This window comes from Anabrus simplex, chromosome 5, assembly GCF_040414725.1.
Source record: "Anabrus simplex isolate iqAnaSimp1 chromosome 5, ASM4041472v1, whole genome shotgun sequence".
NCBI classification, from domain to species: Eukaryota; Metazoa; Arthropoda; class Insecta; order Orthoptera; family Tettigoniidae; genus Anabrus; species Anabrus simplex.
In genome coordinates this window covers 15,871,529-15,898,549 of record NC_090269.1, presented here as the reverse complement: position 1 = coordinate 15,898,549, position 27,021 = coordinate 15,871,529, and the positions used below count along the sequence as shown (strand labels likewise).

Genomic DNA, 27,021 nt, shown 5'->3' with positions numbered 1-27,021 from the left:
TAATAATAATAATTGTACCGGGTGGTACACCTCCACGCCGCTAATTCAAACTTTGCGCACGTTAAAATTCCTCTACTGGAGGAAGCCTGAACTTTAACTTCCATATTAATTCAACGATTTCTCAGAAGATGTCATGACTATAAATTTTGAAGTGTTCTGAACTATGTCAGTTTCGATTCATTTTTGTTTTATCTGTAGCAAGAAGTGTGAACATTCTCTTCTAGAGGACACTACTTAAGAACTACAATTGTGCACCCTAGTGCGAAGTGAAGGAACCTTTTTTTGAAGAAATTTAGTACTTATAAGTTTATTCCTTATTAAATTTCTTTCTGCCATTGTTTAAGTTGGCAATGTTAACCCTTTCTTTCCGCCAGTTTTGAATTTGACCAATAAGGAATTTCTGTAATTAATTTTCCACCAATAAGGTGTTTCTTTTTCATCTGGTGTAGTAGTTTTGCCATTAACCGATAAAATGTTTGTGGGCGGGTGTTATCATTCACGAAACGCCTCGAACTTTCCGCGAGGGTATATAAACTGCTGATTTTCGGGTCTCTGCGCCACTTCAGTAACATCTATCAGTGTGTAAATTATGTAGCAGGGGACGGGAAGCGCCTCTTTCTTCGGGCAGCAGTTCAACCACCAGGTAATGGCCTTTTAATAACTCCTTTTCTTGCTAGCTCAGCAGTTTAACTCTCGGGGCGGGTTCGAAACCGTTTCCATGTAACCTTCCTCTAAAATGTAAAAGACTCTTGATTTAAATTCTGTCTTGTTAAACTACAAATTGGGATAGAGAGTGCCTAGCCCTCTCGAGCTCCCACTCATGTTGTTTTGAGGTGACTACGTTTTCATAACTTTTTCCCTTCTATTCGTAATGTCATAAAGTTTTCTATCGTGTCACCTCCATAGAATGGGATTAGCCCTTGCATAAGTGGCCTAGGGCCAAATTAGATTTTAATAAAATGTATTAGGAGTGCAGTTTCGCCTCCTCTCAAGTTGGTATTTTGGAGGCCATGTAATTGACCTGTTTCTGTACTTAATAGGCCTCAGTAGGTTGGGTATTTTTACCCTTGTTTTAATGTACTGGGAGGACAGCTTGAAAGTAGAGTTTGGTGTGGCCTTTGATAGGCTTGAACTTTGAGAGCGAGTTGCTCTTTCTTGAAATTTGGTTGCTGTATGCCTCGGGAAGGCTTTACCGTGTAAAGGGGAGCAAGTGCTCCTAGGCATGATTGGGGTTTTCTGCCCCTTTGTTGAACCTTGTATATAAGTAAAGTTGGGCTCATTGCTCAAGAATTATGTGTCTGGCTCTCGGAGCCCAAATCCTGTAACACTGTAATTGTACATTCTCGATTTGTTGCCTTGCTACTCTGTACCTGCCATTCTTGTTATTTCTTGATTTTGCAAAGAAAATATAACCTTGTTAAATTTTAAATTAACTTTAATTTCGTATATTGAGACCCGTTTATCCCAGCACCTTCTTTCACCTCTGCTAATCCACCAAACCACGGTAACAAGTGGTAGCAGAGCGTGGTTGAATGGATCTCAAATTAGCCCCTTTTGACGGCTAAACATTACCTTGCTCTCGAACTCTAACAATTTTCTCTGTTGCTGGACTTCTCCTTTTCGTTTTTCAAAATTGTTTAATTTTTTTGTCAGCATGTCCGGCCCTCGCGAGGTTCTTCATCCTTTCTATTTGCGTAAAGAGGATTTAATTTATGAACTCTCTCTCAGAAATGTGCAATCTGGAGGCACGGTTGCAGTCGACTCCAATAAGCTAAAAGATTCCCTTGATTTGCCTATTACCATCCCGACTTTGGGAGAGAAAGAGATTGACGACGCTCTCTCCACGATCAATGATAATACTACTGAGCTAGCATCTGTAGTTAGTTTTTTTGAAGAAAATGATCCATCGCCTAATCAACTCAAAAGAGTACAGGCTAGGTTGTACCACTTTTATAATAGGGCGTGTGATCTATTGTCTCTAAAGTTAAATGACCTTCAGGATAAGGAAGCGAGCGCCCTTGCCGAAAACTTGTCCCAAATGTCTAGTAAAGTTAGTCAGTTGTTATCTGGACCTGCCATCCCTAAAGTCGACCAACCTATGGTAGTAAATATTGTTAGTGGGGAGGATTCCTCGAAAGAGGAAGGAAGTAGTACTGAGGCGACTACCCAACGTACATCTGCCCCATCAGAAACTATGTCAGATCGTCGCAAGTCCATTCCACCCTTTGTGTTAAATAATGCTCCTTCCGAATCTGCTTCTCCGCCACTTAGGCCCCTTCCTACTACGTCTCCGGGTTTCAGCAGTTTACCCCATCCATTAGCTATGTTGCTTAGAGGTATTTCTAAGTTTTCGGTTAACTCTACAAGTGACGTAATTTCATTCTTAAGGTTTTTAGTTGAGTTTCAGGATCATGCCCTCGTTTTTTCTCTTTCTGCTTGTCAGATTTTGCAAATCATCTATCCCTATGCAATTGGTGTTCTCTCAGACAAAATAGTAAGAGCCATTGCCCAGCAATCATCTATTGAAGACTTCCACGCCCACTTGCTAGCTAACTTCATTCCGGCTAGGGCAAGGTCCTCACTTATTCAGAAGTACTATTATCGTGTACAGCGGTTGGATGAAAACTTGGCAGATTTCATCCAAGATATTAAGTTCTATACCAGGGTGTTTGCTCTTCATTTTCCTGAAGATCAAATTGTTCAGGCTATTGTAAAAGGTATTTCACCACCTTACAGATCATACTTGTGTTTTGCGTCTCGTCCGCAAACCTTCGCCGAGCTAGAGGCTATGGCCGTCTCAGCGGAAGGAGTTAGATACGCCGATACCTTGCGTGTCGCGAAAGAACCCCCTCCATCCTCTAGTAGTTTTCGGCCTCCACCTCGCCGACCCACCACACTCCGAAAATGTTACGCTTGTGGGTCGCCTGACCATCTTCGGAACAAGTGCCCATCAATCAAGTCTAGTGGGACAAGGAATGGAGCAGGGTCATCTCGAGGCTGTTTTAAATGTGGCGCTTTCTCACATATCGCCAAGTATTGCCCAAATTTGAATAGCACCCCCTCCTGCTCAACTGCTGGTGCAACTTCCACCAAATCCAATAATAATAAGTGACTAGTGGCTTCGGCTGAGTCGACTACTTCATCTTCCCGAGGCTCAGCCCCTTGTAAACATGTCGAAATTTCAGGGAAAACTCAGTCTTCAAATTTACCCTTTGAATGCCCCAGAGAATGTCTTAGGATTGCGGCGGATTTCCCCGCACCTGTGCCCTTTCTTAAAATTGAGTTAAATAATGAGCCTATAACTGCTCTTTTAGATTCAGGCAGTGTTTGTTCTATTATTTCGGCTGAATGGTATTCGAAATTGAAATCTGTTTGTAAGCTTCCTGACTATTGTTCGTCTTCGGTTCAATATGTTTCGGCTAATTCATCTCCATTAGAAATTCGAGGCTCTTTAAATGTTAAAATTCGTATTTCTAAATTTACTTGGAAAGTTAAATTGTGTATGGCTAAGCATTTGTCTTGCCCCATTATATTGGGAGCTGACTTCATTTCTCACACTGGTCTTGTGCTCGATCTTCAGAGTAGGTCGTGCACTTTCAAATTTGCGTCTAATTGCAAAATCCCCTTATTGAAATGTAATTCTGCATCATGTTCATGTATTTCGCCTACCCAGGATGAGATGTTGTTAGACCTTAGACATCTACCTGAGGAGCAGGCTGATAGTATTCGTAAGCTGTGTCAGTCGTTTCCAGAGGTGTTCTCTGATACTCTTGGTGTTACTGACCTAATCGAATACAAAATTGAGGTCACGAATTCGATTCCTGTCCGTTTTCCACCTTATAGGCTATCTCCACCTAAAATGAAGGCTCTGAAAGAAATCATTGATCAAATGTTAAAGGATGGTATTATTCGGCCCTCTAAGTCGGCGTATTCTTCACCTATTTTTCTAGTCCCGAAACCCCAAGGTGGCTTCAGGCCTGTCATTGATTATAGGGCTCTCAATCGGAAGGTGGTGTTACAATCTGTGCCCCTTCCTGACCTTCATTCTTGTTTTTCATGGTTTCGTAAAGCTAAGTTCTTCACCATCTTGGATTTGAATCAGGCCTATAATCAAATTCCCCTGGCTGAAGAGTCTAAACATCTTACAGCGTTTGCCACGTATTGGAATCTGTATGAATACAACCGCGTGCCTTTCGGGCTCCCCACCGGAGCAGCTATGCTTACGAGGCTACTAGATAGGGCCTTCTCCGACATCAAATTTGAGTACTTGTACCACTATCTTGATGATGTCGTCGTATTTTCGGAGACTTTCGAAGAACAGCTAGATCATCTGCGAGAAGTTCTCAATCGCCTTCGTAAGGCTGGGTTAACTGTGAAGTTGTCCAATGTTGCCTTCGCTAAGCCCTTCATGTCATTCCTAGGGCATATTGTGTCGCCTGATGGTGTTGCAGTCGATCATTCTAGAACACAGGCCATCCGTGATTTTAAACCTCCTAAGGACATCAAAGGTATCGCCAGGTTCATTGGTATGGTGAATTTCTTCAGGAAGTTTATTCCTAACTTCGCTAATAGAGCGGCGCCCTTGAACCTTCTTCGTAGGAAAGGCATCAAATTTGAGTGGGGACCTTCTCAACAAGCCGCTTTTGAAGATCTTAAATTAGCTCTGTGTAATGCCCCTGTTCTGGCTATGCCTGATTTCTCCAAAAGATTCATCGTCCAAACCGACGCGTCGTCGTCGGCGGTAGCTGCAGTCCTTCTTCAAGAGACTGAACTAGGGAGGCGACCCATCGCCTATGCCTCTAGGACTCTATCGGCTCAAGAATCCAAGTATTCCATCTATGAGCTCAAGGGTTTGACAGTCTTATTTGCCTTAGAAAAGTTCCGTCTCTATCTGAAACATGTCAAATTCGACTTGGAGACAGATAATCAAGCTCTAAGCTGGGTCTTAGGTAGGCCGCGTCGTACTGGTCGTATAGCCCGGTGGGCTATCCGAATTTCGGCATTCCAATTTGACATTAGGCATATCAGAGGTACTGAAAATGTTGTCGCAGATGGACTCAGTTGTATGTTTTCCAACGACGTCGAGACCCATGAACCGGTCGATAGTTCATCACCTCCCGAGTCCATACTATCTGAGGTTAATGCCATCTTAACAGATGCTCCCATGCTCTTTAGGGACCTTGAGAAATGTCAACGTGAAGATCCGACGCTGGCTCCGATCATGGAAACCCTTTCTTCTGGGGAACATGTTATCCCTTATGTACTGAGGAATGGTGTTTTTTGTTGCCCTTCGAGGCATGATAAGATGATGAAAGTTGTAGTTCCAGCTGTTCTTGTACCAATGATCTTCAAGTACTATCATGAGACCCCATTAGGGGGGCATTTAGGCATCTTCAAAACCCGTGAAAAGATCCGGGAAATGTTTATCTGGAAGGGTATGGACGGTGAAATTCGTGAACTAGTAAAGGCTTGTAAATCCTGCCTGCTTAGTAAACCCACCATGTCTACCAAAGTAGGCCTTTTGTCGTCTCATCAAGCATCGCGCCCAATGGAACGCCTGTATATCGATTATAATTTAGGATCCTTCCCCCAGTCAAAGGGAAATGCCAACAAGTTCATCTTTGTATGTGTAGATGGTTTTACTAGATTTTCCTGGTTATCTCCGACTAAGCTGGCTACCGCTCAGTCCACCATTACTTGTTTAAATTCAATCTTTGCTTCTTTTGGTCCGTGTCAATATATTGTGTCTGACAATGCCAAGGCTTTCACATCTAATCTATTTCGTAAATTCTGTTTTGATCTGTCCATATCTCATGTGACTACTTCTGCTTATTATCCCCAACCATCTCTTGCTGAAAGAGTCAATCGTAATCTCAGGTCGGCCCTTATTGCCTATCATCATGAAGATCATTCTAGGTGGGACACGTCCCTGCATTGGTTAGCTTTTGCTTTGAACTCGGCTGTTCATGAATCACATAAATTTACTCCAGCTTCGTTGATGTTTAAGTTTGTTCCCAACTCGCCACTCTCTAACCTCTGGTCTTTGAGTGATATTCTACCTGAGACAATAGATCCAGATAACATTAAAGATCTTTGGAAGAAGGCTAAAGCCAATCTTAAAGTGTCTCATGAAAAGGTTAGGGAAAGATATGATCGTGGACGGAGACCCACCCATTTGAAGGTAGGTGACCAGGTGATGGTCAAGAATTTTGTTCCCGCGGGCAAGCTTGCCCCCAGATTTCATGGGCCGTGCATTATTCTAGATTTTCTTACGCCGGTCACATTGTTATTAAGCGATCCAGCCACTGAGAGAATATTTAGGGTTCACCTGTCACAGGTGAAACCGGTGTTATTTCTGTGCTAACTTGCTTCATATAATTTTGAAAGAAATATGAAGGTTATATTTTTTTTTTTGAGGGGTTTCACTTTTAAGGCCTTCTGCCCTTGGAATCTGTTTCCTTGTATGTAAGCATTTTTGTAAAACCTTCCCCGAACCGTTAAACTGCCATCTTGTCCTTGCCATGGCCATTACCATGCTCCCGTCTCCTGCTAACATAAAACTGTGCCTTATTGGAATGAAATAAATATCTCCACGCCGCTGGCCCCTCAACCTCGCCACAAAGACTGTACCCTAAAATAACTATGGTCCAACAAAATTCTGCCGCCGAGCTTTAATGTTTCAGTGCCCCCGCAGCAGCGCGGCGCCGTACCGCCACTGAGGTGGGGTATGGGCCCGCCCCTCTCCAGTGAGGCCAACCAGGGTACGGCGAGCCGGAGTTCTCCTCCCGGCCAAGGCTGATGTGCAGCGCACAACCTGCAACTTGCCCGCGACCCGTATGTTCGCCGCGGGCGCGGCGTGCTTCAACTCCACTACTCCTCACATAGTGCGGGCGAGCAGTATCTCAGGGTACTTGAGGGGTCCAAGCGGCCTCGTCTGGACACAAGCAGCGGCGGCTGTCCTGGCCGTCAAACTTAATCAACATTGAATGTAATTAATCAGCTCCATGGACATTACCTACATTTTTGGATTCCACTGCAATATCTGGTGGACTTAGAAAATTTTTCCTCACTTTTAAAAACTAAAAGTTTCCTTCTGAATTCAACTTCTACAAGCATAAAGACTTTACATCTAAAGTAACTACAAAGTATTTTGAAACTGGATCCAATCATTTAAGAAAATTTGGTTGTAAAGACTTCTGCAATTAACTTCTATATCAACATCATAACTTGGACCTTATTTTAAAACAAAAGTTTATGTTCCTCTGTGTTACCCCTTGGAGGGACTTTTGGGGGGGGGAGGTCTGTACCGGGTGGTTCACCTCCACACCGCTAATTCAAACTTTGCGCACGTTAAAATTCCTCTACTGGAGGAAGCCTGAACTTTAACTTCCATATTAATTCAACGATTTCTCAGAAGACGTCATGACTATAAATTTTGAAGTGTTCTGAACTATGTCAGTTTCGATTCATTTTTGTTTTATCTGTAGCAAGAAGTGTGAACATTCTCTTCTAGAGGACACTACTTAAGAACTACAATTGTGCACCCTAGTGCGAAGTGAAGGAACCTTTTTTTGAAGAAATTTAGTACTTATAAGTTTATTCCTTATTAAATTTCTTTCTGCCATTGTTTAAGTTGGCAATGTTAACCCTTTCTTTCCGCCAGTTTTGAATTTGACCAATAAGGAATTTCTGTAATTAATTTTCCACCAATAAGGTGTTTCTTTTTCATCTGGTGTAGTAGTTTTGCCATTAACCGATAAAATGCTTGTGGGCGGGTGTTATCATTCACGAAACGCCTCGAACTTTCCGCGAGGGTATATAAACTGCTGATTTTCGGGTCTCTGAGCCACTTCAGTAACATCTATCAGTGTGTAAATTATGTAGCAGGGGGCAGGAAGCGCCTCTTTCTTCGGGCAGCAGTTCAACCACCAGGTAATGGCCTTTTAATAACTTCTTTTCTTGCTAGCTCAGCAGTTTAACTCTCAGGGCGGGTTCGAAACCGTTTCCATGTAACCTTCCTCTAAAATGTAAAAGACTCTTGATTTAAATTCTGTCTTGTTAAACTACAAATTGGGATAGAGAGTGCCTAGCCCTTTCGAGCTCCCACTCATGTTGTTTTGAGGTGACTACGTTTTCATAACTGTTTCCCTTCTATTCGTAATGTCATAAAGTTTTCTATCGTGTCACCTCCGTAGAATGGGATTAGCCCTTACATAAGTGGCCTAGGGCCAAATTAGGTTTTAATAAAATGTATTAGGAGTGCAGTTTCGCCTCCTCTCAAGTTGGTATTTTGGAGGCCATGTAATTGACCTGTTTCTGTACTTAATAGGCCTCAGTAAGTTGGGTATTTTTACCCCTGTTTTAATGTACTGGGAGGACAGCTTGAAAGTAGAGTTTGGTGTGGCCTTTGATAGGCTTGAACTTTGAGAGCGAGTTGCTCTTTCTTGAAATTTGGTTGCTGTATGCCTCGAGGAGGCTTTACCGTGTAAAGGGGAGCAAGTGCTCCTAGGCATGATTGGGGTTTTCTGCCCCTTTGTTGAACCTTGTATATAAGTAAAGTTGGGCTCATTGCTCAAGAATTATGTGTCTGGCTCTCGGAGCCCAAATCCTGTAACACTGTAATTGTACATTCTCGATTTGTTGCCTTGCTACTCTTTACCTGCCATTCTTGTTATTTCTTGATTTTGCAAAGAAAATATAACCTTGTTAAATTTTAAATTAACTTTAACTTCATAGATTGAGACCCGTTTATCCCAGCACCTTCTTTCACCTCTGCTAATCCACCAAACAACGGTAATAATAATAATAAGAAGAAGAAGAAGAATATTTTTTATTAATGCAAAAATCTAATTGGAGGCCATTTTAAAAATAATGAAATTGCTTCACATTATTTTAGTGATCTCTTGTCTTTTATTAGAAAAAATTAGGAACTGCTTCTATTATTACTACACAAGTTTTCATTCCATCCCTGAAGTGGACGGTAGGTCTCCTAAACGCTAATGCTACCTCTCAGTCCAGGGAGATTTTGTGCGGTGAAAGAGATGTTTGGAGAAGGTAAGGGGGGTTTGCAGCCATGGCCTTTCTTTAAATTATAAACACCTCGCACCAGGGTGCATGATCATAGTTTTTTGTAGTGTCATCTATGGAAGAAAGTCCAAACTTCTTGACGAATGGCAAACAAAACCAGGAATGCAGATTTGTAGGGCCACAGTAAAGCCATAGCCACCAGCATGCTGAAGCTCACTCTGCTTGTTTGGTTGGTCAGATCGCAGAGCTGTAGAGCAACAGTCAACCACGGCCAACAGTACGGCCAAAACCGACTCTGCATCCGCCAATGAAAATAGGAATGTTCTTTGACACACATAAGACAAATTCAAACAGACACTGAGTGTGAGACAACAATGACTGACAGATCGCCTTGCTTGCCAACTTCATCACATAGGAACCTTAGCACGACATTGCTGTCTATCTGTTAATAATGTAGTTCACTCCATCTGACGATAACAGTTTATGAAATCTAAAATTGAGATTTTTGGCGCCCCGGGGAAAGGTTAACTGGAACACTGGATTTTACTGCCAAACTTGGGAAAGTCACAGGTAAACCACGATGGTTGATCCCACTAAATATGTCCAAACTCAGCTAAGATAACTTTGGACTTACAACTCTATACAGCGACCAAGTCTAAATCCCAGGAAAAACAAAGAGTACTTTCTACCAGAAACTCTCATTGACCAACAGCGTATACACATTTTCAAGGTGTGTAATTGGTGCTCCCTAGCTTTGTCAGCTGGTTGACATAAAGCAACAGGATGTACTATCATGTGGTATTTTTCAATTACAATCACTACTGAATTGCATTTATGGCAGTCGCCCAGGTGGCAGATTCCCTATCTGTTGTTTTCCTAGCCTTGTCTTAAACGATTTCAAAGAAGTTGGAAATTTATTGAACATCTACCCTGGTAAGTTATTCCAATCCCTAACTCCCCTTCCTATGAATGAATATTTGCCCCATTTTGTCCTCTCCAACTTTATCTTCATATTGTGATCTTTCCTACTTTTAAAGATGCCACTCAGACTTATTCGTCTACTAATGTCATTCCACACCATCTCTCCACTGACAGCTTGGAACATAGCACTTAGTCGAGCAGCTCGTCTTCTTTCTCCCAAGTCTTCCCAGACCAAACTTTGCAACATTTTTGTAACGCTAATCTTTCTCCAGAAATCACCCAGAGCAATTCAAGCTGCTTTTCTTTGGAATTTTTTCCAGTTCTTGAATCAAGTAATCCTGGTGATGGTCCCATACACTGGAACCATACTCTATTTGGGGTCTTACCAGAGACTTGTATGCCCTCTGCTTAACATCCTTACTACAACCCATAAACACCTTCATAACCATAACATTTACAAGCCCATTTTTCTGATTACCCAAATGAAGATAGTTCCTTATATTAACACCAAGGTACTTACAGTGATCCCGATAAGGAACTTTCACCCCATCAATGCAGTCATTAAAACTGAGAGGACTTTTCCTATATGTAAAACTCACAACCTCACTTTTAACCCGGTTTGTCATCATACCATTGCCTGCTATCCATCTAACAAGATTATCAAAGTCATTTTGCAGTTGCTCACAATATTGTAACGTATTTATTACTCTATACAGAATAACATCATCTGAAAAAAGCCTTATCTCTAATTCCACTTCCTTACTCATATCATTAATATATATACAGGTAAGAAAACATGAAGGTCCAATAATACTATCACTTAATTATTACAGGGTCAGATAAAGCTTCGCCTACTCTAATTCTCTGAGATCTATTTTCTAGAAATATAGCAAGCCATACAGTCACTCTTGTCTAGTCCAATTGCACTCATTTTGGCAGTAGTCTCCCATGATCCACCGTATCAAATGCTTTAGACAGTTCAATCGTGATAAAGTCCATTTGACCTCCTGAATCCAAGATATCTGCTATATATTACTGGAATCCTCCAAGTTGAGCTTCAGTGAAATAACCTTTCTTAAACCTGAACTGCCTTCTATCGAACCAGTTATTAATTTCGCAAACATGTCTAATATAATCAGAAATAATGCTTTCCCAAACCTTACATGCAATACATGTCAAACTGACTGGCCTGTAATTTTCACCTTTATGACTATCACCCTTTCCTTTATACACAGGGGCTATTATAGCAATTCTCCATTCATTCCGTATAGCTCCTCCATACAAACAATAATCAAATAAGCATTTCAGATATGGTAACTATATCCCAACCCATTGCCTTTATTATATCCCCAGAAATCTTATTAATTCCAGCCCCTTCTCTAGTTTTCAATTTTTATCTTATTGTGAATGTCATTGTTATCATAGATAAATTTTAATACCTCTTTAGCATTAGTCTGTAAGGATATATTAACATTAGAATTTCTTTAATCATGTCCCTCTGAACATGTGAGAAGAACTGAATGGGTCATTTTCCGTATATTGGTCCTTCTCCTCCTCTTCTTGCTATTACTAACTAGAGTGTGGACGGCCTTGGTGAGTGTTTGGAGTAGCCATTTTGCAGTTGTTCCCTATTCTTGCTACGAGACAGACGTGTTATGTAGGCTGCATTATATTTCCAGGGTTCTCCACATGTCTAACAACTAAATCCCCCATGACCAGAGCCTTAACCCTACCCACTTCATTTGTTCCCCTCCCCTCCCCTCCCCCCCCCCTCCAAACCCAGTCAGCCCTATCTTTCCTGACAGCTGCAGAAGCTACTTCCTCCTCTCTTTTCCCTTTTCTCCCTCCCATGACCCTGTTCCATCTGTCTTTTCCTATCCTCTACTCTACATTTCCCTTTCCTACCTTTTCCCTTCCTCCTACTTCCACATTTCTCAGCAACACTTCCCTGTTTCTCATCTTTCCTCTGTAGTTCTATCTGCAGTGATTTGCACCGATTTCTCACAGACACCTGTCCTGAATTCTGATCCTGAATAGAGCCCTCAGCCTGCAATCTCCTTCCCCTTGGAACATTAGGCCACCTGTCTTCTACAATTCCCCTGTAGATCATGTAAGTTAAAAATTAATAACATCATTTATTTATAATTTAATATTTATAATGATATATTTTACCATAATTGAACATATTTGATACTAGACACAGACCCTACCATAAACTTCTGAGAGAATCCTCATTATCTCCCTCAAACTCTCCAACTCCTCCCTCATACTCCTTAATGCCTGGCCACACTCATAGTTCCTACAGCCACACTCATAGTTCCTACACTTGCAATCCTTAGCCATTCTGTACAGAAAAATGAAAAGAAAACAAAAAATAAAGTAACTTATTATATGCAAAAAAATGAAATGAAAGAAATATTGTCTAGAATAGTACACAAAGATTGCACAACAATAAGGTAACTACTACTACACTACAGTTTTACTTAGTTGTACAATATTTTTATCCTACAATACCCTAACAGGATAAAAACTGTCATTAATTACTGAATACCAAAAGGAATACACAAGAATAATGCAATTCTAAACTGCAGTTAAGCCTATCCTAATTACAACAACAGAATTCTAGTAAGAGAGTTTCTACAGATATGGTACTTCTACTATAGGCCTAGTACACTAATATTTTACAATCTATATAAATAAAGTTGTAGGGGCCTGCTGTCTGTAATTTTGTTCATTTTGCCAAATTTTCAGATATTTATCCACTTTAGGTCAACTCAAGACTGTATCAGTGGTTTTTATTTTTCGTGTCTGTTTGTCTGTTTCTTCCACCATCACGAGGAAACGGCTGGATAGATCTCAACCAAACTTCATATTTAGAGTATATTCATCCTGGGGAAAGTTTTGATATGGATATGATTTTAAAATCTCTGAATAGACAGGGGTTTATAGGAAAAGAGAACATTTTTCTTCCATTTTATCTAATACTACTGATTTTCTGTAAAATCCATGAACTATATGTGAAATATCAGTTTATTATTTAAAAAACCTTTTGTTATATACATCATTTCACTTACTCTTCAAATGACAAAGAAAATTACTATTTTCTGTGGGTCTCCTGCTCTGCATTAAGTGACTGACTGACCAACAACAATGTTGATGGTTATGAATTTCATGTTTTTGGTCCGTATTGAACAATATATAAGTAATAATAATAATAACTTAAATGTTTCCACCTTTTCAATACAATATATTCACAAGATTACAAAATTATACGGTACTAGTTTCGACCCATCTAGGGGTCATCATCAGCCGTATTGGAGCAAAGATCATTTGTGGCGAAATCCTAAGACAATATTATTTTAAAGAATAACAAGTGAAATGAGATGTTATGGTAATAGTTAATAATACAAGGAATATACATAATAAGAGGTTTTTAACAAAGAATAAAGTATAAATGGGGTGTTGTAAAAATTATAATCATGGAAATCAGTAAGTTCTTGTATTGAAATGAAATATGGCTTAGGAAGAGGGCTTAAGGTGGGGCTGAAGGGTGCGGGAGAAAGTGTAATTGTCTTGGAAAAGTACCTTTGATTAAATTTAGGATTGAGTTTAGGTTGGCTGCATTATTGTTTCTGAGGAAAGTGATAAATAGATCGAAGAGTATGTTGGGTTTCTCTGAGATTTCATTGAGATTGTGACTGGCATTAAAGTATTGGTCTAGGTGTATGTAGTAATTTTCCATTATGTTCAGTAAAGGGCCCTTGTTTGCTAATACGAGGATGTCCATGTCTTGTTCAATATTGGTGAAATTATGGTTATAATCTTGCATGTGTTGGCCGATGGCTGAAAACTTGTTGTATTTTATTGCGTTAGTGTGCTCGTGGTATCTGATAATGAAGTTTCTCCCGGTTTGCCCGATGTAGGTTTTTTTACAGGTGGTACATTTGATCCTATAAACTCCTGATTTTAAAAAACTGCTGGTCTTGTTGATGTGTGAAGTATTGTATAAAACATTCATGTTCTTATTGTTGGTTTTGAAGGCTATTTTAACGCCTTGTTTCTTAACTTCATTATCAGATACCACGAGCACACTAACGCAATAAAATACAACAAGTTTTCAGCCATCGGCCAACACATGCAAGATTATAACCATAATTTCACCAATATTGAACAAGACATGGACATCCTCGTATTAGCAAACAAGGGCCCTTTACTGAACATAATGGAAAATTACTACATACACCTAGACCAATACTTTAATGCCAGTCACAATCTCAATGAAATCTCAGAGAAACCCAACATACTCTTCGATCTATTTATCACTTTCCTCAGAAACAATAATGCAGCCAACCTAAACTCAATCCTAAATTTAATCAAAGGTACTTTTCCAAGACAATTACACTTTCTCCCGCACCCTTCAGCCCCACCTTAAGCCCTCTTCCTAAGCCATATTTCATTTCAATACAAGAACTTACTGATTTCCATGATTATAATTTTTACAACACCCCATTTATACTTTATTCTTTGTTAAAAACCTCTTATTATGTATATTCCTTGTATTATTAACTATTACCATAACATCTCATTTCACTTGTTATTCTTTAAAATAATATTGTCTTAGGATTTCGCCACAAATGATCTTTGCTCCAATACGGCTGATGATGACCCCTAGATGGGTCGAAACTAGTACCGTATAATTTTGTAATCTTGTGAATATATTGTATTGAAAAGGTGGAAACATTTAAGTTATTATTATTATTACTGACCAACAACAAACCTACAGGTTACCTTGGCAACGTTTGTGACATTTTTTGCCAGCAGGGAAGTAACGTATTGCCATTTTCATCATCATTCCTTTAAACTCATCTTTCTTCCTTGGGTAGGAAGCGAGAGAGATGTCAAGCGGCCATTCTGCGGGATATTGGCGAAATACCGTTGCAAGTTTCAATCGTCCTTGAATAGCACTCGAATAGAATTTGAACAGTAACAGTATTCTTTCCCAATATGGAACAGTTCAGTGTGTAATTTTTAGTTCACTACCATAGGTTTCAGGCTCTTGATTGGAAACAAAGACACTGTCTATTTTCAAACCTACAAGCAAATGGCATTTCAAATTTTCTGCTTCCAAAAGTTTTAACTTATATTGCTAAAGTTAAAAGGTGGGAGCAATTCAATCTTAGTTCAAGGTAAACCCCACTACAGGACAGATACTGGCTCAAAATTGCATGTTTATAAGAAAGGAAACAATGTGAAGCAGATAAATCAGGGAATAATGTATCCCAGCAAAACTGTAAACATGTTGAAGCAAAAAGATTCTGATTTTTTCCAAGTAAGCATTTTGGGCCTAATTGGCATTCTTGGACAAAACTTAGATTTTACAAAAACATCAAGACTCTGACAATCAAATAAATCATGATGGCTTAAATTATGAGAAAGAAACATACAAACATTTATCAGAAATTGAGTTTATAGTGTAATTTTTAGCATCCATATCATAAACTTCAAGGTTAAAATGTTAAGTTAATTGCATACAGTAATTACAGAACTGGTTAACATATGTCATCTGTTATTATTTATGCATTTATTCTTGCTAACAAGGAAGGGTATCCAACTTGTCACACAATTTTGAATGTACATAGTATGTTGAATAGACAATATTGAAATATGCTAACCTTGCAAATTACAGCTGCTATAGGCAAGAAACATAGGAACTATGAGCTTGCAAATATAGACTATGAGTACACATAAAGACAGGAATCCTCGTGCAGATTAGTTCAAATGCGGCTGAATGTTGTAGAAGGGCAAGCAAATGTATTTGGTAAAGTTTAAATACTGGAAATAAAATGCATTACGCACTCATGGCAGTTCAGGTGTAGCAGGCATGAAGGTTGATAAGTAATCTGTGGTCTAGACATAAACATCTTTCACAGTGAGCACATCGAACGAAGGCAAGGTGAACACGGTCATCTTTGAAATATTCTTCTTCCAAACCATTCTCAAAACAGTACTCTGAATGTGTCTGAAATGATCCTGGATGTTCATCGGTCTGCTGGTTGTACCAATCCAGTACATTTTACAGGGATCAGTTTCTTGTGAAATTTAACAACTTCTGGAAGAATTCAATCTGTGCCATACAAATCTGGCCATACTACCTATTCCAGGAATACTATCAAATCCTGTTTTGTCATATCTGGTGATTTGCTAGCATATGCTTTCACACTGGGTACTTCAAGTGTCATTCTTGCTGGAAATTTTCCACTGGATTCCAAAACAAGAACATACATGTGTGAAAGAAGGGTTTATCCATTAAAATAACAGGCATTATCATGTATGAATGGATGGTTGCTGCAACTGAACCCACGGTAGCATAAATTGTCTTTGCTCCCTTAACAGCAAGAGTTCTCCCAGAACATAACTCTTTACAAAATCTTGTCTGATCTGCATTAATTATCTGCTCTGGTGTAAAATTATATTCAATGAAGCACCTTACTTCCATAACAAACTCATCAGCTTTCTCTTCTATACCAGTGGCATCACCAACAAATCTGCCGCCAGCTTTATGTGTGATCTTGCGAGAAACAATCTTGTTTTTCCTCTTGAACTGCTGCAGCCATGATTTGGAAGCTTTGAATGTTAAGGTGTTGTTTGGATCAATTTGTGCTTTAAAAGGCATCGCCCAGATTCATAGCATTTGGTTGTGTATAATGTATAATGTATAATGTATAATTCCATGTTGTTTTCATTCCTTAGTCTTTCTTGTAGCCTTTCCTGTTTCTGCCATGTTGTTTCAGCATCTTGTTGAAGTTTTGCAAATCTGTCTTGTTTTTTATTTGCCTTTTGTGCCATTATGGTAGTGAATTTGACTCTAGAGGACATGTCTAGGGCTACTCCAAGAGGGCACCATTGTTGAGGAACATTTTCTCTTTTCTTCTTTGTCCAGATTTTGTAAGCATCAGCCAAGTAACTTTCAGGGACTTTTGTTTTATTCTTCTTTGGTGGTGAAGGATAATATGAGGAACCACTCCTCTCATCACTGCCACATAATGCTGGACCGCTTTTTAAAGCCGTCTCATTTTCTAGCTATATTGCTCAATCATCCTCAAAATCACTTTCAGTATCATCTTCATCGGCGACTTCTTCATCTGCCATAAGAGTTCTATACTCTTCAACAAGAACGTCTTCATAAAGTAGCTATTTTCTAATCTGTTCGAAAACTAGGCGATCTACAGCTGGTTTAATTTTGTAACATCCTATGTATACAACACGTCACATTCACCTCTAATATGTAACTAGCAGATTGGTTCTGCAGCTACTCCTTTCTTCATGCTCCATACTCCCCTCCCCCTCCTTCCACTTCTAGCGATCCTTTTAGCACGTCAAATTGCACCAAATGTTCTGAAACATAAATAAACTGGTCTCATTCAAAAGTCGGTGATAACAGTTGGGTACCCTTCCTTGTAAGATATGGTAAAAGATATTTTTGTACTTTAGATGTCTTTCAGTTTGCTGCAAACCTGGCTGTCTCCATACTCAATATGTCAGTATTTCCAATATTACTTTCATAGAACACTATCATGTTCTCTCATTTTGTAAATACTCCATATAAAGTTTTTAGTTTCTCCTGAAAATTTTGACCACTTGGGGATGGCTGCTTTTGTAATTAGGTGACTCAATTGTATAAAATAATAATGTATTTCAGGTTCTTTTTCTCCAAGTGTTTATTTACTGTTTTTCTTTCCTTTTATAGATGATACACAAAGAGAACCATTTTGCGGTGGAACATTGATCAACAAACGCTTTGTGATAACAGCTAAACATTGTGAACCTAAAGAGTCACCAATGTGAGTAATCATACTGTGTAATAAGGTCAAGTATCTATCTACATATGAGGGTGCCTGGACGATCCAATCTCAGAAGTAGCACGATAGTATGAAAATTAGAAATATCAGATGGACAGTGAGGAGAGAGGCAAATAAAAAAACAAGCTAGTTGTAAAAACTAAATTTATAAGGACAAGTAATTATCTGCTGCACCTCTATATCTGTACAATATTCAAGCTAGTAGTAGTTTTTTTATTCTGAAAATGAAACAAAAGTTGCAGTTGCCTAAGCTCTTGTCAATAAATGTCAACCACTTTATGCAAGAATGATTCTCTGTTTTCTTCCACTGAGTGGACAGCATGCATCTTCCTTAGCCATGTTTCACTCTCCAAAGACTGCTAAAATATACAAATGAAAGGAATGAAATGAAAATGTAGTATAACAATCTTTTCATGATCTAAGAGATTGTATAAATAATGGAAGATGACGATGTAAACGATTCCGCTTATGACAATCCAATCGGGATGGATCATCTGACGTTGGCTAGATGTGGATATAGTGAACAAACATGTATGCTAATGTTAATGAGCAACAGTATTAATAAAGTATTTTATACTATTAACATCTAAAAGATTCCAGGATACTACGAATTAATGACAAGGATTATTATGGGATCCATGTGTGTTATTGACATACAAAATAAAATTAAGATTTTGTGGGTGAAAAAAGATGACATAAAACTTACAAGTTCTGTGGTAAGAGTTTGTAGTATGCTGGACTCTTTTAGAAATGAATAACATAAAATATATATACCAGGTGGTTCACCAGCCTCTTATTTTTTTTCAGAGGTGGGTAACCCAAATAACGCGTATATCATTGTCATCCAAAAACCATTAGTACCTGCTTCTTTAAGGTCTTAGTACGACCATGCCATTTATACAATGCTCGCAAATATGATAGAAATCATTAGCGGCAATGTTATTTCTATTACTTGAACTATAATGAATGTGTAAAACGATCACAGCTGCGAAGAATACTATCTTATGTTTGGACAGGAAGTGCCTATAAGGACTACAACATGCTAGCCATGCACCGCAGATTGCGGTAGCTGAGGTGGCTAAATCACGCATCACTGCTGTTGCATCAGGTTCGAATCACAGGCTGGTGCACTTTTTTCTCGATTAGTGCCGTTTACAGTGACTGTAATATGGCCGCATATCATCCTGTTTCAAAGAATGAATTTTTATTTGGTCCTGAAGAGAACCGTTTTTATCTGATGTTAAGTAACGAGGTTGGACTACAACGTAATGGTCTGTAGGTAGGAAGTAGGGTGTGTATATATTCAGAGTAACAAATGTTCAAAATGTTGACCACTTTATGGTGTTCATTTAACTTTTTACCATTACAGAACACGTGGCATACATTTTAATTCGACCCTACTTTCTCCATAAATTAGCAGCAATTGAATGTACTCTTCATAGGAATACATTGTGCGGAAATGAATAAGTACTGTGATGTGACCTGGTAGATGTGGATTATTATTTTTGTGTGTTGGATTGGGTAGGTTGTGCTTTCAAATCCCATGCTGGCCATCCTAGAAAAGGTTTTCCTCAGTTTCCCATTTTCACCACTGGGCGAATGCCAGCGGACAGTACCTTAATAAAAGACCAATGCCGATTTCCTTCCCAATTCTTCCCCATCCATCCTTAGGGGAAAGATGTCAAATCAGAGGGCACCCTTAAAACCAATAACAAAAGAATATTGATTATTAATGTATCTCCACTAAAATGGACCACCTCTATCGTTCAAAAACCTTGCCTCATGCTGGATTCAAACCGCTACGCTGCCGATACTCACAGATCTTCTGCTCCAGCCCTTAACCGCTTCAGCCACGAAGTCAACATATATGACGCTTGCTAGAGGTTTAGTACTTGAGTACGGTCGTTCCACCTTGAAAGTTAACATTCGTGTCAAAGTCTTCAGTGAAGGTTTACGGTGTTCATTTAACTTCCTTACATTACAGACCACATGGCATAGCCCATTAATTTGATCGTATTATGAGTACCTGTATTATTTCAAGGCACAATAAATCACATGTTTGCAGAATGGTCCTTAGTATTTGGCATGGAATTGTGCATAGTAGTTTTTCTTTTGTTAGGTCCATGGATCAATTTACAGTGATGACACACAGGTAGGGGAGAGCGTTACTGACCATAAGGAGAAATTTCAAGTTATTTGGTGTTCGTAAAACTAAATGATGGTTCTTTAGGTTATATGTGTTATTTGGGTTGGCTGCCTCCGAAAACATAAGGGGCTGGTAAACCACCCACTATAAACTATATATATGTGCAAATCAGCCCATTAAGACTACGCAAAGTACTTAGAGGCATGCATTTGCCTTTTTCTGTGCCCATATTTCTTTCATTATATTATTGACGGCTTCCTTTCTGTCTACAGACCAAGTAGTCCCAGTCTTCTTCTTTGGTCTTTCCTCTTAGTCAACTTGCCATTTGTGAATTTTGGATCTGAGAATTACCCTTTTTAAATTTCCTTTTAGTCTGTCTGATCAATTGAGCTGTCTCTTTCCTCACTGCCAGGAATGTTTTCTAGTTATTCTTAGTCTTTTTGCTGTTCCAGTTGTTGTTTTTTAACACTGTTACTCATTAATATAAACATACATTATATTAAATTAATTTCATTTTATTGGTCCATATTGCATAAGAAACCCATCCTGAACTCCAGCATCAGGTTCAAACGTGGAAGGACAGACTGGCTGAAAATGGACTGCACCTCAATATCCAGAAGACAGAATACCTGGAATGTGGCCCCCAAACCAGAGGTACCATAAGTATCAGTGAAGAAGACCTGCAGAAGACCATGCAATTTAAGTACTTGGGATCCGTCGTCACCTCAAACTGTGACACCACTCCTGATACTCGGATGAGGGTAAATGCAGCTTGGCTCAAGTGGAGAGAGGTCACTGGAGTCCTCTGTGATAAAAAGATGCCTCAACATCTAAAGGCAAAAGTTTATAAGAGTGTGGTACAGCCAGCAGCGATCTATGGGACTGAATGTCGCCCCACGACGAAACAACAGGAGCAAATGTTGACAACCATGGAGATGAAGATGCTTCGATGGTCCATGGGGCTGACCCGATGTGACCACATAAGGAACACGGACGTCTGGCAAAGGTTTGGTGTCGCGCCCATCATAGACAAAGTGAGGGAAGCCTGTCTCCGCTGGTACGGCCACGTCATGAGAAAACAGGATGACTCAGTTGCCAAAACAGCGCTCCACATCAACCCAGAGGGAACAAGACCACGAGGAAGACCGGCAAAGAGATGGACTGACAACATCACGGCAGACATGCACAGTGTTGGCTTAACACCAGAAGATGTCAAGGACAGACAGAAATGGAGGAGATGTAGCAAAGCAGCAGACCCCTCAAGTCGGGATTAATGCTAAGAAAGAGAGATTGATGATTGATAATACATGTTCATTCTCTATATCCATATCCAGCAAACATTAGACGATCCTTACTTCCTCTTAAAATAATCACCACCATCACCACCATCCCAATAGCATTGTCATAAGCGGAATCTATTACATCATCATCTTCCATTTTTTCTATAGTCTCTTAGATCATGAAATGATCAATAAACTACATCTTTTCTGCACCATTAGTTTTTGGGGAAAACAGTACATTGCTCTTGAAAATTACCCCATTCATTTTCAAAAACATTGAAATTCAGCACCTTCAAAAGCGAAGTAATTGTCAGCTACTAGAACTTCTGGTAGACCAAATGTGGCAAATTCTTGACATAGCAACTTTGGTTACAAGAGATAAAGTTTTAAAGGATATTCATGTTTCTGGGAGAAACACATTCAAGAGGCAGGAGACTGTTAGAAATTTTGACAAGTATGAGACGGTTACATCAAACACATGTTTTGAGGTTCCCAAAAGAAGATGTTATACTTGGAAGGCCCAAGGAGATACAAGAAGACACCAGACTGACTGTATAGTGGTTAAATAGAGGTACAGAAATCAAGTGAAATCCAGTCGTAGTTATCCAGGTGCTGAAATTGACAGTGATCACATTCTTGCTGCAGCTAAATGTGATGTCAGATTCAAGATGGTATTAGTGATCATGAAGCTTTTTTGTGGTAGTTAAAAATAAATGCGATAGAAAGGAAGGTCTTAAAAGTAGGACTGTTAGGCAGTACCATATGGCTGATAAAGCAGGTATGAGGCAGTTTCTAAAAAGTAACTATGATCGGTGGAAAACGGTAAATAAAAATGTAAACAGACTCTGGGATGGGTTTAAAGAAATTGTTGAGGAATGCGAAAACAGGTTTGTACCTTTAAGGGTGGTAAGGAATGGTAAAGACCCACCTTATTATAATAGAGAAATAAAGAGACTAAGAAGGAGGTGCAGACTGGAAAGAAATAGAGTTAGAAATGGCTGTGGAAGTAAGGAGAAATTGAAGGAACTTACTAGAAAATTGAATCTAGCAAAGAAGGCAGCTAAGGATAACATGATGGCAAGCATAATTGGCAGTCATACAAATTTTAGTGAAAAATGGAAGGGTATGTATAGGTATTTTAAGGCAGAAACAGGTTCCAAGAAGGACATTCCAGGAATAATTAATGAACAAGAGGAGTGTGTATGTGAGGATCTTCAAAAGGCGGAAGTATTCAGTCAGCAGTATCTAAAGATTGTTGGTTACAAGGATAATGTCGAGATAGAGGAAGAGACTAAGGCCAAAGAAGTAATAAAATTAACATATGATAACAATGACATCTATATATATAAAAGCAAGTCGGGCTAGAGCGATGTATATATAAATATTTAAAAATGAAAAAAGACGTGAATTAATGAGGCACTTCCAGAAATCTCAGAAATTTGAAACTTGGTACGGGAGAAACTGATGACCCCAGGATCCCTAGAAAAATCGGAAATTCTCAAAATTCCCTGAAGGGGGCACGCCAGGGGGGGCTCAAATTTTGGGCTCAGCATAAGAACACAGTCGTATAGTATATCCAAAACGATAACCTATAGGTTTCGTGGGCTTAAAAATATTCGGGAATTTCCTCATTTTTATCCCCGATCCCCCCAAATCAAGATGGCGGCTCAACCTGCCAGACGAGGTAGACAATTGAAATTTGGTGAAATTATAGCTTTTGGTCCCTAACCGACGGGAAAATTCCAAGATGTTCAAATTTTTCACTTTTTACCGCCAAAGATATCGAAATTTGGAGGCAATTTTATTGACTGTGCAGACATTCCTTTTGAGCTATTTTGTGGCTAAACGGTAAGTCGTATCACAAAACGGATGGCACAACGTCACTTCAATTCGGAATGATCTACAACTTTGGTCCTGTGACATTTTGTCGTATCTCTCTCCCTTATACGTTAAATTTGGCCGTATTTCTGGATTGTTCGTAAATTTGGTGATTTTTACACGTATATTTCATTGCTTGACACACTTATAAGAATGATAGGATCATCACGTTGGGTGCGCACATTGGCACGATTAAGGGACATATGTGCACAAAATTTCATGATTCTAGCTTATACATAAGTAGGCAAAAAGTAATGTAAAATGTTAAAAATGCACCCAAATTTCACCCTATTCAAAATTTGAACTCAATTTACCCCCTTAATATGGGAGATACGAGGATATGGTATCGAAACAAACATGTAGAGCAATAAATGAGGCGTCTGATGGCGCAAAGCGTTTCTTAATATCATAAACCGTTTAGGAGATATAAATCTCGAAGTGGAAGTCTGCACTTTTCAACGTGCTCATGCTTATCCGTCATCTATATATATAAAAGCAAGTCGGGCTGGAGCGATGTATATATAAATATTTAAAAATGAAAAAAGACGTGAATTAATGAGGCACTTCCAGAAATCTCAGAAATTTGAAACTTGGTACGGGAGAAACTGATGACCCCAGGATCCCTAGAAAAATCGGATATTCTCAAAATTCCCTGAAGGGGGCACGCCAGGGGGGCTCAAATTTTGGGCTCAGCATAAGAACACAGTCGTATAGTATATCCAAAACGATAACCTATAGGTTTCGTGGGCTTAAAAATTTTCGGGAATTTCCTCATTTTTATCCCCCATCCCCCCAAATCAAGATGGCGGCACAACCTGCCAGACGAGGTAGACAATTGAAATTTGGTGAAATTATAGCTTTTGATCCCTAACCGACGGGAAAATTCCAAGATGTTCAAATTTTTCACCTTTAACCCCAAAGATATCGAAATATGGAGGCAATTTTATTGACTGTGCAGACATTCCTTTTGAGCTTCTTTGTGGCTAAACGGTAAGTCGTATCACAAAACGGATGGCACAACGTCACTTCAATTCGGAATGATCTACAACTTTGGTCCTGTGACATTTTGTCGTATCTCTCTCCCTTATACGTTAAATTTGGCCGTATTTCTGGATTGTTCGTAAATTTGGTGATTTTTACACGTATATTTCACTGTTTGACACACTTATAAGAATGATAGGATCATCACGTTGTGTGCGCACATTGGCACGATTAAGGGACATAAGTGTACCAAATTTCATGATTCTAGCTTATACATAAGTAGGCAAAACGTAATGTAAATTGTTAAAAATGCACCCAAATTTCACCCTATTCAAAATTTGAACTCAATTTACCCCCTTAATATGGTAGATACGAGGAAATGGTTTAGAAACAAACATGTCGAGCAATAAATGAGGCGTCTGATGGCGCAAAGCGTTTCTTAATATCATAAACCGTTTAGGAGATATGAATCTCGAAGTGGAAGTCTGCACTTTTCAACGTGCTCATGCATATCCGTCATCTATATATATAAAAGCAAGTCGGGCTGGAGTGATGTATATATAAATATTTAAAAATGAAAAAAGACGTGAATTAATGTGGCACTTCCAGAAATCTCAGAAATTTGAAACTTTGTACGAGGGAAACTGATGACCCCAGGATCCCTAGAAAAATCGGAAATTCTCAAAATTCCCTGAAGGGGGCACGCCAGGGGGGGCTCAAATTTTGGGCTCAGCATAAGAACACAGTCGTACAGTATATCCAAAACGATAACCTATAGGTTTCGTGGGCTTAAAAATTTTCGAGAATTTCCTCATTTTTATCCCCTATCCCCCCAAATCAAAATGGCGGCACAACCTGCCAGACGAAGTAGACAATTGAAATTTGGTGAAATTATAGCTTTTGGTCCCTAACCGACGGGAAAATTCCAAGATGTTCAAATTTTTCACTCTTTACCCCCCAAAGATATCGAAATATGGAGGCAATTTTAATGACTGTGCAGACATTCCTTTTGAGCTATTTTTTGGCTAAACGGTAAGTCGTATCACAAAACGGATGGCACAATGTCCCTTCAATTCGGAGTGATCTACAACTTTGGTCCTGTGACATTTTGTCGTATCTCTCTCCCTTATACGTTAAATTTGGCCGTATTTCTGGATTGTTCGTAAATTTGGTGATTTTTACAAGTATATTTCATTGTTTGACACACTTATAAGAATGATAGGATCATCACGTTGTGTGCGCACATTGGCACGATTAAGGGACATATGTGTACCAAATTTCATGATTCTAGCTTATCCATAAGTAGGCAAAAAGTAATGTAAAATGTTAAAAATGCACCCAAATTTCACCCTATTCAAAATTTGATCTCAATTTACCCCCTTAATATGGGAGATACGAGGAAATGGTTTAGAAACAAACATATAGAGCGATAAATGAGGCGTCTGATGGCGCAAACCGTTTCTTAATATCATAAACCGTTTAGGAGATATGAATCTCGAAGTGGAAGTCTGCACTTTTCAACGTGCTCATGCTTATCCGTCATCTATATATATAAAAGCAAGTCGGGCTAGAGCGATGTATATATAAATATTTAAAAATGAAAAAAGACGTGAATTAATGAGGCACTTCCAGAAATCTCAGAAATTTGAAACTTGGTACGGAGGAAACTGATGACCCCAGGATCCCTAGAAAAATCGGAAATTCTCAAAATTCCCTGAAGGGGGCACGCCAGGGGGGGCTCAAATTTTGGGCTCAGCATAAGAACACAGTCGTATAGTATATCCAAAACGATAACCTATAGGTTTCGTGGGCTTAAAAATATTCGGGAATTTCCTCATTTTTATCCCCGATCCCCCCAAATCAAGATGGCGGCTCAACCTGCCAGACGAGGTAGACAATTGAAATTTGGTGAAATTATAGCTTATGGTCCCTAACCGACGGGAAAATTCCAGTATGTTCAAATTTTTCACTTTTTACCGCCGAAGATATCGAAATTTGGAGGCAATTTTATTGACTGTGCAGACATTCCTTTTGAGCTATTTTGTGGCTAAACGGTAAGTCGTATCACAAAACGGATGGCACAACGTCACTTCAATTCGGAGTGATCTACAACTTTGGTCCTGTGACATTTTGTCGTATCTCTCTCCCTTATACGTTAAATTTGGCCGTATTTCTGGATTGTTCGTAAATTTGGTGATTTTTACACGTATATTTCATTGTTTGACACACTTATAAGAATGATAGGATCATCACGTTATGTGCGCACATTGGCACGATTAAGGGACATAAGTGTACCAAATTTCATGATTCTAGCTTATAAGTAGGCAAAACGTAATGTAAAATGTTAAAAATGCACCCAAATTTCACCCTATTCAAAATTTGAACTCAATTTACCCCCTTAATATGGTAGATACGAGGATATGGTTTAGAAACAAACATGTAGAGCAATAAATGAGGCGTCAGATGGCGCAAAGCGTTTCTTAATATCATAAACCGTTTAGGAGATATGAATCTCGAAGTGGAAGTCTGCACTTTTCAACGTGCTCATGCATATCCGTCATCTATATATATAAAAGCAAGTCGGGCTGGAGTGATGTATATATAAATATTTAAAAATGAAAAAAGACGTGAATTAATGTGGCACTTTCAGAAATCTCAGAAATTTGAAACTTTGTACGAGGGAAACTGATGACCCCAGGATCCCTAGAAAAATCGGAAATTCTCAAAATTCCCTGAAGGGGGCACGCTGGGGGGGCTCAAATTTTGGGCTCAGTATAAGAACACAGTCGTATAGTATATCCAAAACGATAACCTATAGGTTTCGTGGGCTTAAAAATTTTCGGGAATTTCCTCATTTTTATCTCCCATCTCCCCAAATCAAGATGGCGGCACAACCTGCGAGACGAGGTAGGCAATTGAAATTTGGTGA

The 27,021-nt window shown here is 39.2% G+C and overlaps 1 protein-coding gene across 2 annotated transcripts in view; it reads left to right on the top strand.

The window, feature by feature from the left end:
• The window catches only part of LOC136874328 (spaetzle-processing enzyme), a 125,987-nt gene that overhangs the window by 32,146 nt on the left and 66,820 nt on the right, over window positions 1–27,021 (top strand). For both annotated transcript variants that reach the window (XM_068227716.1, XM_068227717.1), the window contains one exon: window positions 17,696–17,789. In XM_068227716.1, coding sequence (XP_068083817.1) covers window positions 17,696–17,789 — 94 coding nt within the window. The remainder of the gene's footprint in view (window positions 1–17,695; window positions 17,790–27,021) is intronic.